Consider the following 16,618-nt stretch of genomic DNA (forward strand, 5'->3'; position numbering starts at 1 on the left):
CTGGCTCCATTTGGCCAAGTGCTGTGGTGTCCCAAGTGCGGGCACTCAGGGCACTCAAAGACAGGACTGCTTTGCTGTCCCTCATTGAGGTGGACAAGCAGAGAACCCTGAGAACTGTCTGTCCAGGGTGGGAGTAGGGTCCTTTTAAGCACGGAGCTCAATCAGCCTCAGGCAGCAGCCCCACACACTAAGTCCTAACCTGATGCCCTGCCGGCACTGGTTCCGGCCAGCCTTAACTTCGGTTCAGGGTCCCACTCAGTGTGGACGTGCTATTTCGAAACAGCAAAACGCTATTTTGAAATAGTTTTTGTGTATAGATGCGTTATTTCGAATTAGCTTAATTCAAAATAGTGCTGTAGTGTAGACATACCCTCAGTGGTTTTCAATCTGTGTTTAATGGCACAGAGACCCAGGAGAACACGAAGGACCCATCTACACGCCTCCAAGCCCAGGTCAAGCTGTGCTCTAAAACCCACCGTGTATGCAGTGCTTTGAAGCTCTGGCTCCCCTACTTCAGGCTTCAGAGTCGACACGCCAGGCTATGAGGCAGTGTCTACACAGCTAGTTCTAGACGGCCAGGGTAAGTCCCGTAAGCCTGAGTCACCCAGGTGGGTGATGCAGATACACCCAGGAGAAGTCAGAGGCCTGTGTCACTGCTGAGTGTGACCTGCTGAAGTCGGGAACTGAACCCAGGCTTCCTAGTTCTCTGCCAGTTATCTGAAGGGGAAATTATATCACCTCTGTGCCTGGGTTTGGCCATATACCCAGCAGGGCAAAGTCTATCCCAGCCCCCAGCGTGCATAGCATCACCTCAGCATGTGCTCGCCGGAAAGGAGCTGGCAGCAAAGCTCAAGGGAATGTTGTCAGGAACTGTCTGGGAAATTGTCACGTGCTGAAAGCAGGTTTTCCACAGAGTGCGTGCGACTAGGCTAAGAGGTTTCTTCAGCCTACTGGCTCTAAGGAGAACATGCCAGCTCTACCCTGGACTACAGCCCCCAGGGACCCCAGGTTTCTTTACCTCTGGAACATGCAAATGGATGTGGGAGGTCACCAGAAAGTCAAGGGTGGGATCCTTCTGCATCAGGAAAGCTCGAGCAAAGGTGTAAGCGATTTTGGCACTCTCCTTCATCACATCTCCCAGCTGGCCTGTTACTTCAAGGGACCCGTCCTTATTATCCTTGTCTTTGGGGCGCCGGAGGGAGGTTTCAATAAATAGAGTGGAACCTCCTAAGGAAAAGGAAACCAGGAACCTTTTAAAGAGTCCAACAAGAACAAGACTAGACAGCTGTTAATTGCTTAGCTTAAAAGTCAGACGGATGCTTTATTGACAGTCTCCAGCTAGCGGCTGGGGAGGACCCAGTAAAGCCATTAGAACACTGGTACCGCCGAGCCAGGGCATAGAGCATCGCTAGGGTTGCTCTCCAGTACTGTGGCACCAACAGGAACAAGATCGGATGGCTACAGATTCTTTGCCTTACAATCCCAAAGCGCTTTATTTTAAAATAGTGATAGAAATGTAGCCGTGTTAGTCTGGTGTAGCTGAAACAAAAAACAGGACTATGTAGCACTTTAAAGACTAACAAGATGGTTTATTAGATGATGAGCTTTCGTGGGCCAGACCCACTTCCTCAGATCAAATAGTGGAAGAAAATTGGCACAACCATATATACCAAAGGATACAATTAAAAAAATGAACACACGTGAAAAGGACAAATCAAATTTCAGAACAGAAGAAGGATGGGGGGGGAGGAGGTAAATGTCTGTGAGCTAATGATATTAGAACTGATAATTGGGGAAGCTATCTTTGTAACAGGTAAGATAGTTAGTGTCTTTGTTTAGACCGAGGCGTAAAGTGTCGAATTTAAGCATGAATGACAGTTCAGAGGATTCTCTAAGTCTGGTGTGAAAAGGTTTTTGAAGCAGGATGCAGCAGCGGCGGAAGGCAGCTGCTGGCAAGCCGTGTAGTGTGGCTGGGGCCACGGGACTCCAGTAGCGCAGCTCAGCTGCAGGAGGAGGCAAGGTGGTGGCAGAGTGAGGCCGCACCGGCCCAGGAGCAGATGTGCGAGGGGCCAGCCAGGGCACAGTTGCCAGGCGACCGAATACTTCCCCACCTGGGACAGGGTGGGGTCCCTTAGCTAGCAGCTGGGGGATTGGGTCGGGGATGCCCAGAGGTAAATAAGGGCACATGGAGAGGAGAGGAGAGGAGAGAGAAAGAAAACACCAAAGGGACAAGGAGCAGAAAAGAGGCACAGAGGAGAAAGAGACAGGGGAAGGAGCCAGCAGGGGGAAGGGCGTTGAGGACCGCAAACGCCTTGAAGGAATCCCAGCAGGGCAAGGAATCTGGTGAGAAGGGGGGAGGAAGCGACCCAGAGCAGTGGGGGGGAGGGGTGTGTGTCATACAAATTCATTTAGCATTTCAGGAGATCGTGGTACCAGCAAGTTTGCAAACCCCTGGGTTAACTGATGAAACAGGATTTTACATCCCTAGTCTAGATAGCCTGTTTATCAATCCCAGAGACATCTAAGCGTTGCTGTACCACCCCCACAATCCTCCTGCTTTTTCCTGCTTAGCCCTTCTAGGAGATTCAGCGCCCTGGCTCTCTGCCACTAGGACAGACGCAGAAACATTCAGGAGCTAACATAGGGTGTTTCACTAATGCTCATAAGATTCTCCCATTGGACCAGTAAGGAGCATTTTAACTCCTCTCCTGTGCAGCTGCTTTCAGAAAAAAGCCATGGAAACATCAGAGCAGTAATTCAGCTTCCCAGCGGCCACTCCCCATTCAGCACCTGTAGTACTGCCCAACTGGGGCAAAGGAGGTAAGTTTCTCCTGGAAAGAGGAGTGAAAAAGGCCCCCCCTTGCCAATCCCACACTGGCTCTGCTGCAGCTGCATCTTACCCATAGCGGTCCAGGCGAGGCCCATCACCACTCCAGGAGGCGTGAGGTCATACATCCGATCCACAGTGAAGATTGGCTTGCCAACGAAGTCCTGCAAGTTTTCTGAGGTGACCTCAACTGTCTCGGCTTCTCCACGGACAATCTTATAGGCCGATTTCCGTAACACCTGTGCAAGACAATGATTAGTCCCTGCAGGACACAGTCACAGCATAAAGCACATAGAGGGCTTGACATTCAAGCACCCTCACCTTCTCCACTTGCTTCTGCAGGTTCCTCACTCCACTCTCCCTGCAGTACTTCTTGATGAGAAGAGTCAGCACGTCGGAGGAGATCTTGGTCTTGGTTTCATCCAAACCACACAGGACACGTGCCTGAGGGACCAAGTACCTCTGGGGGGAAAAAGAATCAACCACCACGTGCCCCTGTTAGTCCTCAACTGAATCATCCTATTTCAGCCAACTTCACTCTGCCGTTAGCTCAATGAATGCTTTCGGCAGAGGCCTGGGGCTTGTTTCTAGTGGAAATCCAGTATTATCCGGTGGGGCGTACAGCTGCTGTCAGCTTGTTTTATGTGGCAGTGTTCCCTTGAACACTGTGCCCAAGGTGACTGGAGATGCAGAGTGCAGATGCTCCAGTTAACTCTGCTAGAAGAGCATTGTCTTTCACTGGATACAGAATTCCTAATGGGTTCGTTAGCGAAAGAGCTTCTCACCTCTGCAATTGCAAGTTTCTCTTGTGCAACGTATCCCGACACATTGATCATTTCCATTCTGTCCCGCAGCGGCTCTGGGATGGTGTCCGTCACATTAGCAGTACAAATAAAAAGCACCTGAATATGACAAGACAGCCCAGGTTAGGTACTTCCCATGGGCAGGCAGCTTCACTTGACTCTGTCAGGTTCTATCCCCCTCCTGTAGGGAGGTCCGATCCCAGAGCAAGCTGTGCTGGGGCCCCAAATGGAGTAGTCCCGCAGCACACAGTGGGAAGCCAGCAGGGTCCGATGGCTGCATTTGCCACTAACTATGGACCCCGGATCCCAGCAACAGCATGTAAGAGACCACAATGACTGTCCAGCCTGAAAGTCTGCCTTGCAACAATTCTAAAAGTGATTACGTAGCCGGGTGCCGGCATCCGGTCGCTGAGAGCAAGCCCCATTTTGGCCACTCAGAAGTGAAAAAGGAGGCCGTGTGCTCGTTAGCTGGCAGATGTCATGACAGCAGCTGGCTCCCAGACCAGGTGTCCACAGGGATGGGAGGTATCTAGCCAGATGGAACGTTTTCAGGACAGTATCGGTCTGGCCCCACGATCATTGCCAGTTACAGAGAGTACTCCCAGGTGCCTCCTTTACACCTCCCTTGGCACAGGGAGTGCATTCTACCCTACAACCTCGGCTCTAATGGCTAGGGCATCTGAACAGACGTGGCAGCACCCAGTGGAACTATACCTTTGATAAATCTACAGGAACATCAAGGTAATGGTCCAAGAAGTTCGAGTTCTGTTCTGGGTCCAGCAGCTCCAGAAGGGCCGAGGATGGGTCACCTTGATAGCCTCGCCCGATTTTATCCACCTACAGGAGACAGAAGACTTGAAGGAAACGTGGTAGCATTCTTACCAGGATTCACTTTTACTGCACCAGTTTGGCTGCATTCATTCCCGACGAGCAGCAGTTTCATTCCAGCGCGCACTTCTTCGCGAACACATTACTTAAGTACCTCCCAGCAGCACCGCCAAACCCCTGGCCTTTAGGAACAAGCATGCTTGGCAAGACATAGGGTGGTGGTTGGTACTCACAGGAAAAAAGCTCTACAGAGGGGACATGGGTGGGATTCTACGGGAACAGGGAGGGACAAAAATGCGAGGCAGCAGCACATCAAGAGCACATCAGTTTCTTTCTTTGACAGCGAAGTGTCTGGTTGCATTAGCCCATCAGCTGTGTCACTGCCAAACGCACAAACACCACCTGAAACGGGGGCGGGGCAGCGAGGGGTTTATCTTGATTTTATAATAATGCAACTTAACACACCTTGCTTGCTTGCAATATTTTTTCATGCTAATGGAAAGTGTTGGGTTGATGGCCCGGCATCCTATAACTGCTTCTGGTGTCACAGATGGTGGCAAGGTAAGGTTCTTACCCTTCACACTGCCTTTAATCCAATCTAGAGGGATTCCTCCTGGGCCAGAAGGAAAATTGGGGTTTTGTGCCCATTCACCTCCCTCGCCGCCTATACCGAGTCTGCCAGTGAGTGTGTGACATGGGTGCCTTTGTGCTGGCTGATGACACTGGGTATATAAAGCCCAGAGAGCAGTAACAGGCCAGACTTTGATCTGAAAGGCCCTTAATGCAGCAATCTAAACGGATATGTGTACAACAGGAGACTATCACAGTGCCTAAGTGGTTTAGGAGACTAGTTATCAGTGCCTAAGTGGCTTAGGAGCCCAAACCTCATTGAAAGTCACTGGGACTTGGGAGCTTTGGAAAAGTTACCCTTGCGGTTTTCTTGTCGCCTGGGGTTGATATCTAATGGTTTTCAGTGGAAGAGCCTGGAGAATGATCAGATGTCTCACCTCATCAATCAGGATCAGAGGGTTTTCGGTCTTGGTCTTTTTTAGGCACTGAATGATTTTCCCTGGCATTGCTCCAACGTACGTCCTCCTGTTTTATGAGAGACCACTTATCAGACAATACACCATACAGGGGAGGGAATAATGTGCTTAAGAGGAAGCTCTTCCTTTTTACCCAAGTGCATATTCTCAAGGATTGCTGAAAAGCATCCCCATTGAAGACCCATCTCGCCTGGTTCCACCAGCCATCTGACAGACGCACGCTTGGAGACGCTGCCTGGATTGCAGTTTTATTTCCTATTTTAAGTTTGTTTTGTATTTTGGGACAAGTGGTTTTTATGCCCTCGTATTTAGTGGAGAACCTCAATGTGTTTTTTCTACTGGGGGTGGGGGAGGCAGAGCAGTGAATTTCTTTATTGCCCTCCGTTGGTGATCCACCCACACCAAGACACCAAGGTTAAGATTCTGGTCATTGGTATTCTTAGTGGAAACAGGCTGCAGGCAATAAACAAAAGTTCACGGATCCCTGTCCCTGACCTACTAAATACAGCAGGGGTGGCAGGGAGGACACTAACAGCCAATACTCTACCAAGGGCTGACCCCCGTAGCTGCTCCAGCCCTGCTGCTGTGCCTGTGGCAAGAGCTGTCACTGCTTTAAGCCCACCGACCAACCCCTTCGTCCCGGGGTCTCTCCTCTGGTGGCCCCGAGGCAGACAGGAGCTCCACACACTAAGTCCTAACCTGATGCCCTACCGGCACTGGTTCTGGCCAGCCTTAACTTCGGTTCAGGGTCCCACTCAGTGTGGACGCTCCATGACCTCTGTGACAAACTGTACCCTTATTCACAGGTGAGGGTCCAAAGCCAGGAGTTTATAGTGGAGAGGGGGTACAAATTCCTCTTGCAGGCCCACTGAGCGAGGTGGGGCAGAAACCCCTGTAACAAAGGGAAGAACTACTGTTTATGGAGCTCAGCAACACACTCTGGTCCAGGAGAGGCCGGAGAGCACAGGAGGGAGGAGATGGGAGATCATTTTGATTAGCTGGGCGTTTTCTGTAATTCCCAAAGGACTAGAGGGCTAACTCATTAGAACAACAGGCACGCTCAGCAAGGAGGAGCTGGTATCCATGAAACCTCAGATGAGGAGTAACTGAGGCACTAGAGCAGAATGGGAGAAGCCATTCTTGCAGCACAGGACTGAGAACCTTTGACACATGTTTACGTCTGTCTCCCTCTGTATCTTGCAGCAGGGAGTTTCACAAGTTAATCGTATCCTGCCAGACATGCCCTTCCTTTTGCTATTCTAAAAATGATGTCTTCATTTCACGGAGTGCTTCCGGTTTCCGTAGTACCGCACACATGTCTGGCCGGTGCGCTCACTTATTAGCTTAGTTGGAATCCTTTGCTCTTGATCTTCCCAAGTTGACTCATCCACATCTTGAAATCTTTCCTTAGACAGGAGCCCAAAACCAACATGCAACCACATCCCAACACATCCAAACAGCATCAGTCAGTGGCATCAGCATTTACACTGGGGAGTCTGCTAGCTCCTCTGCAAACAAGCATTTGGGGCCGAGGTCTTTGAGGTGTCATCTTGGATGTTTTTCAAAATGAGTGAGCATGTTTAAAAATTTAAAGTCCTGGATTTGGATACATTTGTGAAATGATGTTGACTTTCTATGGCACGTTCAATGTCACTTACTAATAAACAGAATTGAAGATACGTATGTATGTTTTTAATACCATGTATTAGGCATAATATACACCACAGTAATATCTTACATGTATTATGTATATCACAGGTGTTGGGAAGTTATGTTAAGTGAGTGTATTATGCTCCTCCCACAATTCTGTTCACCCATGTCATGTACCCCACAACACTTTGCAAAGTGGAAGTCAGCTTTGGCATTAGACAGGGAGCCTTGTAAGAGCCATGATGCATGAATGTTGTGTCCCAGTACAGGTTGGACTAAACTTCCACACTCAAGTGGTTTGGAGGGTAGCATCCAAAATCGAGATTAAAAAAAGTGCAAAACAAAGTAAGGAACTATTATGATCGGGTGGGTTGGATTTTACTGGCTGATAAACTCATTGCTATAAATATTACTAACTGAAATTCCTATCTATGAGGAAGGGAGGCTGAGAAAACATTTTATTGGTCCAACTTCTATTGGTGAGAGATTCAAGCTTTATCTATGAAGCACACCTTTTTGTAAGGTGAACACACTGCAAGAATTTGCTTCCCAAATGTCTCCATTTCATATTGTACCACTCAGTCTTAATGCAATACATTTGGCTGTGTTTAGTTACTTAGTCTTGAACATTTTTAGATGTGACCTGCAAATGCAGTCAAACAATCAGCTACACCCTTTAGTCAACAGTACTTTATCTAGTCACTGAAAAGGTCTTTGGGGCAAAGGTAGAGAACAGACAGAGAGGAACAGCAGCAGAGAAGCATTTTTAATTGATGTATTTTAAAATCCTGGCCAGGGCATCTCTTTAATTGTCCCAAAGACAAATCTTCTGCTGCATGCAAAGAATCCCTCTCTGGACTATAAGAATTTAAATGACATGCACGTTTCATCATCAGCTAGGTCAAAGGTTGATAAAAGCTAGCTGGGGTGGGAAATGCTTGCGTTACACTGACCTGTGTCCTTTGATTTCTGCAACATCGGTCATTCCTCCAACACTGAAGCGGAAATACTCTCGATTTAAGGCTCTAGCGATGGAACGGGCAATACTGGTTTTGCCAACCCCTGGAGGGCCATAAAAACAAAGAATCTTCCCTTGGGTAGATCCTCGCAGCTGGCTGACTGCTATGAATTCCTGCCAAACAAAAGATGCAACACAGGCAAGTACAGCACAGCCATACTTTCAACCAGGAGAAAAGGAACACTGCAGTTACGTCACCCCGATCGACTGGTCCGGCAGCCCTCACAGAAAGAGCACGGATCACAACACGTCCCTTCACGTTGTTCTACCCAGTCCGCCAGCCGCCCGCTGGCCAGGCTGTCAGTAACAACAGACACCTGATGGGCACAGCACACCGCAGCCCAGAACCCAAGTGATCCAATTGGCTGGGATTACAGGCGTGCAGCGCTGTGCCCAGTGTCACCGTTACACTGAGGAAGGTTTGCAGTAATGCAGGACTGTACCTGACACCAATTACACTCAGCGAGGTAAGAAATACCTCCTCAGAAGAGCCTAAGAGAGGGCTGCTAAAGACTCTAGGGAACATCCTCTGCTGGCTGGGGCACACCAGGCTCCCCTGGGGCAACAAAGTGATATCTGGATCACCACCATTCCACTGCTGACGGGGATGGAGCCGCCTTTCCCCAATGGATGCAGGATTCTGTGCCTCTCTCCTACCTTGGCATGTTGGTCCCTGCCTCTCCCAGCCAGTCTGCACACCTCCCCTACTGCTGAGTGTTCCTGAACTACTGAGAGAACCCCTCCCCCAAAAACACACACACACACACACAACACGCCATGCCTCGGCTGCAAAATGCTGCATCGGCTCCGAAGCTGGATGCTGGGCAGCCTAGGCCCTGAGTTCCTGGACATATGCGATAGAGCCCTTTTCTCTATGCTTCCCCAAGCTCTGCAAATCACTCGTGTGCAGCCCACTAACAGGCACAGCCTTGTTACACAAGGAGGAGGGCTACACGTATACAGACAGAGCCACTAAACCCACCCTCGCACCATCAAAAGGCTCATGCATCTCCCTATGAACACCCAGCGAGACAAACTGCGGCAAGCCATGAGCCAGACGTTTCGCCTGGCCGCACAATGCTGCCTTACCAGGATTCGATTCTTGACATCCTCCATTCCATAGTGATCCTCCTCCAGGACAGCCTGGGCTCTGCTCAGCTCCAGGTTCTCCTCGCTGCATTTGCCCCAGGGGATGGACGTCAGCCAGTCCAAATAGTTCCGGGTAACACTGGCAGAGACACAAGCAAAACAGGCATCACTGCAAAAGCCCAACACATGGGCGAAAGAGAAAACTTCACTGAGAAGAGTGGGATAGAAACGGGACTCATGGGGAAACCAGCCAGAATGTCAGACCAGCTTTGTCATGGGGGGAAAAACAGCTACATCCCTTCTCGTAACTTTTGTTCTTCAAGATGCGTCACCCCTGGCCATTCCAATAAGGTGTCTGTGTGCCCATGTTCATGTTAGCCAGAAGATTTTCCCCTAGCAACTAGCCATAGTCGGTCTAGGTGCCCCTGGAGTGGCGCTAAAATGGCGCCCAACATAGAGCCTTGCCGTTCCCTTTCCCTTTCAGTTCCTTTTTTCCCACCAGGGATGGTTAGCTGGTACTCCCCGTTGTTCTTGTTAGCAAGTGCAGCAGCTTGTTTGTTCTCTTCAGTTCTATAGCTACTGCACCAGGGCATGTCTGGATCCCCAGACTTTAAAGAAGGGGTGGGGAACCTTAGGCTCGGGGGCCAGATGCAGCCCTCAGCTTGCCTGGATCTGGCCCCCAAGACTATGCCCCCCCCCCAACATTGGGGAGCCCGCACTGGTGCTCCAGCCCTCCACTCCACTGTCCCCCCAGGGTCTGGAGCACACAAAATCTACTAGCCTGGGCCCTCCCTATGTTCTGGTGAGCAAGGGGAACGTGGGGAATGTTTTTCTCCTTCTCAGTTGAAGGCTACAGTGCGGGGTTTTCCCCCTGCTTCTCACTTGTGGGTGGCCCCCGAATGATTTTTCTGTGGCTCAGTGGCCCCTGACCCAAAAAAGGTTCCCCAGCCCTGTTTTAAAGACTGTGGATCTTGCGGCAAGCATATGCCCAAAAGTGACCCTCACACTTCTTGTTTAAAGTGTGTGGGAGAAGGGGATCAGAAAAGCTGTTGCCTCATCTGTAGGCCCTTCAAGCCTTGTATCTTGGAAGACAGCAATCAGCTAAGGGAAAAACCTTCCACTAACGTGCATGTGCGCGCATAGACACCTAATTGGAATGCACGTGAGCAAACACTCAAGGATGAATGAGCAATTACCCCTCGACTAGCTGATTGCTGCAATGCTGTTCTGAAGACACAAACAGCTCCATTTGCAGAAAGCCTTTGATGTCTGGCAGGTACAAGCCTGGGACGGGGAAGTGCCTTTTCTTTGCACTGGCAGGAGGGTGGGAAGCGGGAAACTGGGACTGGGAGCCTACATAGGGAGTGGAGGTAAGAGTGGATTGAGGAGCCAGGATGGGGAAGGGAGAATTGGGACTAGCCAGGAAAGGAGATTAGGACTGAACTGGGAATGTAAAATCCAGATTAATCAGTTAACCAGCCCTCCGCCCATGGCCTGCTGCTGGGCACCAATAACCAGTTACCTGATCACATCCCTAGACTGAGCCAGTGAGCTGAAGGAAGGAAGATGTGGAGAGAGTGTTAAGGGAGAGAGAACTAAGGAGGAACTGGAGTCAGAGTAGAACTAGGACTAGCTGGGCCAAGAGACTGGGAGAACCATCTGGAGGGTCCAAGGGAGAAGAGAGGAGAAACTGAAATCAGAAGAGGCACCTGGGAACGATACTAGGATCTAATGGAGAACAGGTGATTGGAGGTCAGGGTGAGGGAGAGGGACCAGCAGAGAAGCTGGGGATTGGGACAGGTCAGACAAGGATACAGAGTCAGGGTGGAAAGACTAGGTCTTGCTAGGCACAGGGACTGGAACTAGGATGGGAAGACAGGAGTGGGGAAGAGAGAGAACTGGCAGCAGGGAACTGGCAGCAGTAAAGTCTAAGCGCCCTAGGGCACACACTGCTTGAGCGTGGCATAGAATGCAAGGTTTCCGTGTCTCCTCATTCCACTGCTGTCAGCAAACATCTGAGAGACTAACACTCAGTGTCTCGCGCCTCCCTCAAGAGCTGGTCCAGATGGAGGATACCAGCCTACTATTACTATAATCAGCTGCTCCATCAGCACAAGTGGAAGAGGTCCTTGTGGGAGATCTAATGGTTCCAAGGTGACTGAGGATCCACATGGGTGTCAATAGGATGCCCTAAGATGGAATTTGTTTTTCCAGTTTATAAAGAACAATATTAGTGTTGCAAAGTCAGGCACAGCACTTAACAGAGAAGATACCAAGGCTCTGGGGTTGGAAATCTAAGCTGGTTTCTAGCATAGCTAGGCACAGAATTCTTTCTATGCCAGCAAAAAGATTTGGTATATTTGAGATGCAATGGGATGCAATGGCATTCACTGTAAGACAACTCAGAATGCTGCTTTGCCTTGATGGACTCCTGTTCACACTGAAATCCTAAACGTTTGGCCAATGTTTTCCAAATGACGGCTCCTGATCCTCCTAGGTGGCCCCAGAAACGCTGCTGAAAGTTCCTCCACTCTGAAATCTGGAATGGCACTGCAGGGAGCAGGTGTATACACAATGGTCGGTCTCAAACAAGATCAAATGCACTTGGTGGGTCCCCTGAGTGCGGAAGCAGTGTTCTACACTCCTGAGGGCCCACATCAATGAGTAACTGATTATACTGCAAGCACGAGTCACCCTTTTGCAATGCCCATCCTGCCCAAGCATTTTGTATGCTGCTGAGCCCTTGTCATGTGACAGATTAGCTTCTTGTTCCTTGCTTCACATGAAATCCAGTGCCCTCTTTTGAGAGCCAAAGCTTAGCTGATTAGGCAGTGAGCGTGTGAGCAGTAGGGATGTAAAATCCTGTTTAGTTAACCGGTTAAATGTAACATTTAACCAGTTAACTGATGAAATGGGCATAGGTGGAGGAGTCTGGAGTGGTCCCCTACCATGGGCAAGGGCTGTTCCTGCCTGGCTGCTTCTGGCCTCCTGCAGGACTGCCAGCTCCCAACCCACACAGGGCTGGCAGAGCCGGCAGAAACCACACAGGGCTGGCAGCCTTGGGCAGAAGTGGCTTCCGGAAGTGGCAGCAGGCTGGGAGCCAGCAGCCCCGCGCAGGGGCCAAGCAGAGTGGGGGAGGGGGGGAGCTGCTCCCCAGGCAGCAGTTAACCATTACCTGGTAAGAATTACCCATTAATACCCTGAGTGAATGGTGTATGAGCCTTGCGCGGAGGAGCACGGGATGGGACTTTGCTCACCCCATTAGCTTGTAAGAAATGATTTCTAGAATACCCAAGGAAAACAGCAGAAAGGAAACCAGCTCCCTGGGAACCGAAACCAAAGGGACTATTAACCTCCGTGGTGGGTCCTAACCTATCAAAGGAGGCTGGGAAGAGTCCACCATCACTCCCTGCCCCACATGTGGCCCAGAAATTATCTAGGAAGTTGACCTGAGCATCACGCTGTGAGGAGACCGCCCCCTCCCGCCCAGTTGCTTCACAGAGCCCGCCTTCTCTGGGGAGCTCTGACTGGCCTGTACCAAGGGTGCCATTTTGGGAGGGTGGGGGGAAAGGGCTACAGGTGTGTGCGCTGGGGGGCTGCTTGCCTTTCTTCCCCTTCCCCTCTTGCACACAGCTTGTGTGCATTCCTCTCCCAGCTAGTGAGGAGAGGGAACAGAAGAGAATGTGATGCAAGTGTATTTTCCTCTCGTCCCCTGATTGAGGGAGCATCCTGGCTGTAGCCTCCCCCCTTCCCTCCAAAATGCCTTGGCCACAGCTGTCAGTCACCACAGCTCTGGGTCGGAGGGGGTTTCCCAATGTGCGTGAGGCAGGGAGTGCCAATCCAGGTGAGCAGGGCACTGAAGGGGGTGAGATGTGACCTCCCCTCCTCCCGTGGGGGAATCCATATGCCACCAGGTCTCTGCAGGAAGCAGCCATGGAGAGCCAGAGCCCAGAAGCAGCTGCTGCTCTGCCTGCCTGCCTCTTAGGGGCTGGGACTTCAAGTGGGGCCAAAAGAGTCAAACCCCCTCACAACTCCAGGCAGCACAGGAGGAAACTCACTGAAACATGGAGCAGAGTGTGACTGACAGGAGAGGCAGCTGCCAGGTGAGGGTGGACTTGCAAGCTGCTGCCAGGAGATTTGGGGGCACTACTGGGTGGCAGAGGAAATTTGTCTGTCTAGGAGAAGTTAGAGGGGAGAAGGCGGCAGCTTTGCTTGATCAGGGACTTGAACCCTGGGCCCTCAGATTAAAAGTCTGACGCTCTACCGACAATCACAACAAATTCTCCTGAAATGAATTTTTGGACAGTTAAAATCTAAAACATAGCTGAAGAGCTTCTGGGGCTTACGTGGTTCCAGGATTCCCACACAAAGCTGTCCCCGCCGCCCCTGAAATAGCTTCAGTGCATTGGCGGGTTAGTAGGAGAAGCCTGTTGACAGATCACTGGGGACAGCTGCTCACACGTCACACCCTGCTCTCACCCATCCTCATCGCGCTGCGCACTGGCAGGCACTCACTTGAATTCCGAGGAGTGGTTGTCCAGCAAACCAAGTTTGTTCAGCTCTTCATCAATCACCTCCATGACGTGCTTTGGCACCACCAGGTCCTTTAGCCGCTCTCGGAACTTCTCCTCGATGGCATCTTTGTCCTCCTTCTCCAGGCCTAGCTCCTTCTTGATAATCTTCAGTTGCTCTTGGAGAAGATACTTGCGATGAGTCTGCTTGATCTTCTCCTCAACCTAGACACAATGTGTAGTAACTTGAACCGCTTCCACCTAACACGGCCCCCATTCCTCCGACTCAACACCGTATGACTCCAGCCACTCTCCAAAGAGACCTGAATGAATGAGTAGTTCCCCAGCAAGAGAAGAGACCAACGCCTCTTGGAACTTATTTGCAGTGTGGTTCTATTTTAAGACTCTAAGAAGGGGAGTCTCACATTTATTGTATTTTGGTTATTTCTTTGTCAAAGGCGCTCAGTTTTCAAGCAAAGCTGGCTCCAGCAACTTCACATGGTATCATTTACTGCCCAGCCCTTGGAAGTAGAACTGAGGCAAATTCAAAGCTCTAACATCCAGCCCTAACCTTACGTACGTGTTTTGTAAAAGTCAGTCACATGTCACTCACTTTAACACGAAATGACACAAATATTAGCTCTGCAGCTCAGGTGTTTAAAGGTAAGATTTTATCAATAAATGAGCCAGATTCTTTAATTTTATTATTTTTAGCCTTTAAAAAGAACATTAGTAATCTCTATAGGAATCCTCCCTTCAGCATGTATTTGAGAAACAATTTTTTGTTTTCAGTCTGTTTTATTCTTTTCAATTCTTCACTGCAATTAAAGCCATAGAACATTTGCATGTGCAATATGAAGTTTTTCTAAATGAAAGATGAAGTATTCTTGTCAAAAGTACCGCAGTTTCTTCTAAGGACGTAAGCAACTAGTCAAGTCGCTACTCAACTACTCGCTCCTCCCCCACCTGCTGCATCAGTATCAGAGGCAGCAAAGGGGGGGGAGCAGGAGACGCTGTTAGGGAGAGCTGGTTTTGGTTCTCCACAGCACTGTCTGGGGGATGCAGGGGAGGTGCCATGTCCCCAACCGCTGCATCTCTGCTTTTCAAATGTAGTAAGCTCTTACCCCTGGGAGCTAACCCCTCTGCAGCATCGACTACTCGATTAGCTAATTAAACACTACTTAACATCCTTAGTTTCTCCAATTTCTGTCCACTTTCTCTAAATTTAGAACACATGCTTAAATTAATTAATACAAATTAAGGAGGTTTCTATTTCACAAGACAAAATATAGATGACAATGTTCGGGGGGGAAACACAAGACACCACCACATAATTGCTATTCCTTAGGGTCCATCTATCTTGCAGTGCTGAGTGCAGTGTAAGAACTTGTAAGAGATGGTATGTGCGCATGTGCTCTGTTCCTTTAGAGTCTCACCTCCCGTCCAAGACGCTGCTGGAGTTTACTCAATTCATACTCTTTCTTCAGGAGTGAGAGAGCTTTATAGAGCCGTTTGGGAATCTGGAAAAAAAAACCAGCAACAAACCCATCAGCACTTGGCGAGAAAAGCTATTGTCCAATTTCCATGACCCTACATCTCTCCAATATCCACAGCAAAATAGCTTCTCTACTCCCCAGCTGGAGATAAGCAGGCACAGAAGCACATCCAATGACTTCAGCGCATATGGGAGAATGTGGCAAAATCAGCCTGGACAGCCAACATCTAGCAATCTGGAACTGATGGGAAAACCGAGCTGTCTGCCATCATACCAGACGCAGGATCTCTCTCCTACACAAGTGGGCACTGATTCTACTGTCATTTAAATACATGAAAGAGGAGAAAGCTTTGTTTTACCACTCAGAGGATAACTCAGGCTGATGACAAGGGATGTTCAAAGAAGAGACAGAACTCATGCCTTCCTGCAGTGCTCAACTCCTCCCGTAAGGATTCGATGTGATGAACAGGACAAATTCCTTAAGTCCTTAATACTTAGCAGGGGAGCTCCATTTTGTGAGACCACTGGATTCTTACCTTCTATGATTCATTTTATGTTTCTTTTGGCTAATGTAAGTGTCATGAGGTGCCCAGACTCATTACCATTCCCATTTAGCCCACAACAGAGACCATCTGTGTGTGTTACACACAGAATTCATCATACACCAAAATCAACCCATCACAAATGCAGAGCTAACATAGCCTCAGGACAGAGAACACTAGAGAAGTCATGGCAAATAATGACATATCTGCATCTTATATTATCACCAGTTAAAAGTTTCTTCATCTTACGTTAGTTTCTTCCAGGATGTCCTGCAACTCATGCGACTCTGCCCCCGTTAATGCTGCGCCCATGTCACTCAGATAGATGGGATTATCTACCACCCGTTGGCCGGCCTGCATCATCTGAAGCACCGACTCCCTGAAAGGTCAATTAGGAACAAGAACTGAAATGTCGAATAAAAAGCAAATGGTTTCCTTGAGTTAATAGGCTACAAATACAGCATTCTCCCATTTTCCCACGTGGTCTTAGGAGGCAGCTGAAACTTTTGGATAATTGGGCCTTCGGCAAAACAGGCATGTTATTTTTAATGCTTTAGATGCAACAGGGGACACTGTGGATTCAGAGAACTAGGATTTTGGCATTATGTTGTATCAGAAATTCCTCAACACAGCCAACAAGAGAGGAGAGACGAGTCAGCAGTTCAGCAGTGTGAAATGGCTTCATTTTTCAATCCAGCTCAACTAGCTTCAGTGAGGAATTCGCAGTGGCTAACCCCAGCCTTAACAAAGGCAGGATCTCCAAAAGTGTTCCCTACCCAGCTCTGTAGCACTTCCACATGTCAGGAATC

The 16,618-nt window shown here is 49.4% G+C and overlaps 1 protein-coding gene across 1 annotated transcript in view; it reads right to left on the reverse strand.

Moving 5' to 3' along the window:
- The window catches only part of LONP1 (lon peptidase 1, mitochondrial), a 34,720-nt gene that overhangs the window by 2,989 nt on the left and 15,113 nt on the right, over window positions 1–16,618 (reverse strand). The window contains exons 6-16 of the mRNA XM_075902981.2: window positions 16,059–16,188; window positions 15,209–15,292; window positions 13,777–13,997; window positions 9,262–9,400; window positions 8,108–8,286; window positions 5,466–5,553; window positions 4,345–4,467; window positions 3,613–3,729; window positions 3,149–3,289; window positions 2,901–3,066; window positions 1,019–1,227 (exon numbers count right to left, since the gene is read on the reverse strand). Of these exons, the coding sequence (XP_075759096.2) occupies window positions 1,019–1,227; window positions 2,901–3,066; window positions 3,149–3,289; window positions 3,613–3,729; window positions 4,345–4,467; window positions 5,466–5,553; window positions 8,108–8,286; window positions 9,262–9,400; window positions 13,777–13,997; window positions 15,209–15,292; window positions 16,059–16,188 (1,597 nt within the window). The remainder of the gene's footprint in view (window positions 1–1,018; window positions 1,228–2,900; window positions 3,067–3,148; window positions 3,290–3,612; window positions 3,730–4,344; window positions 4,468–5,465; window positions 5,554–8,107; window positions 8,287–9,261; window positions 9,401–13,776; window positions 13,998–15,208; window positions 15,293–16,058; window positions 16,189–16,618) is intronic.

The sequence above is a fragment of the Pelodiscus sinensis genome, chromosome 32, assembly GCF_052426305.1.
Source record: "Pelodiscus sinensis isolate ZL-2025 chromosome 32, ASM5242630v1, whole genome shotgun sequence".
NCBI classification, from domain to species: domain Eukaryota; kingdom Metazoa; phylum Chordata; order Testudines; family Trionychidae; genus Pelodiscus; species Pelodiscus sinensis.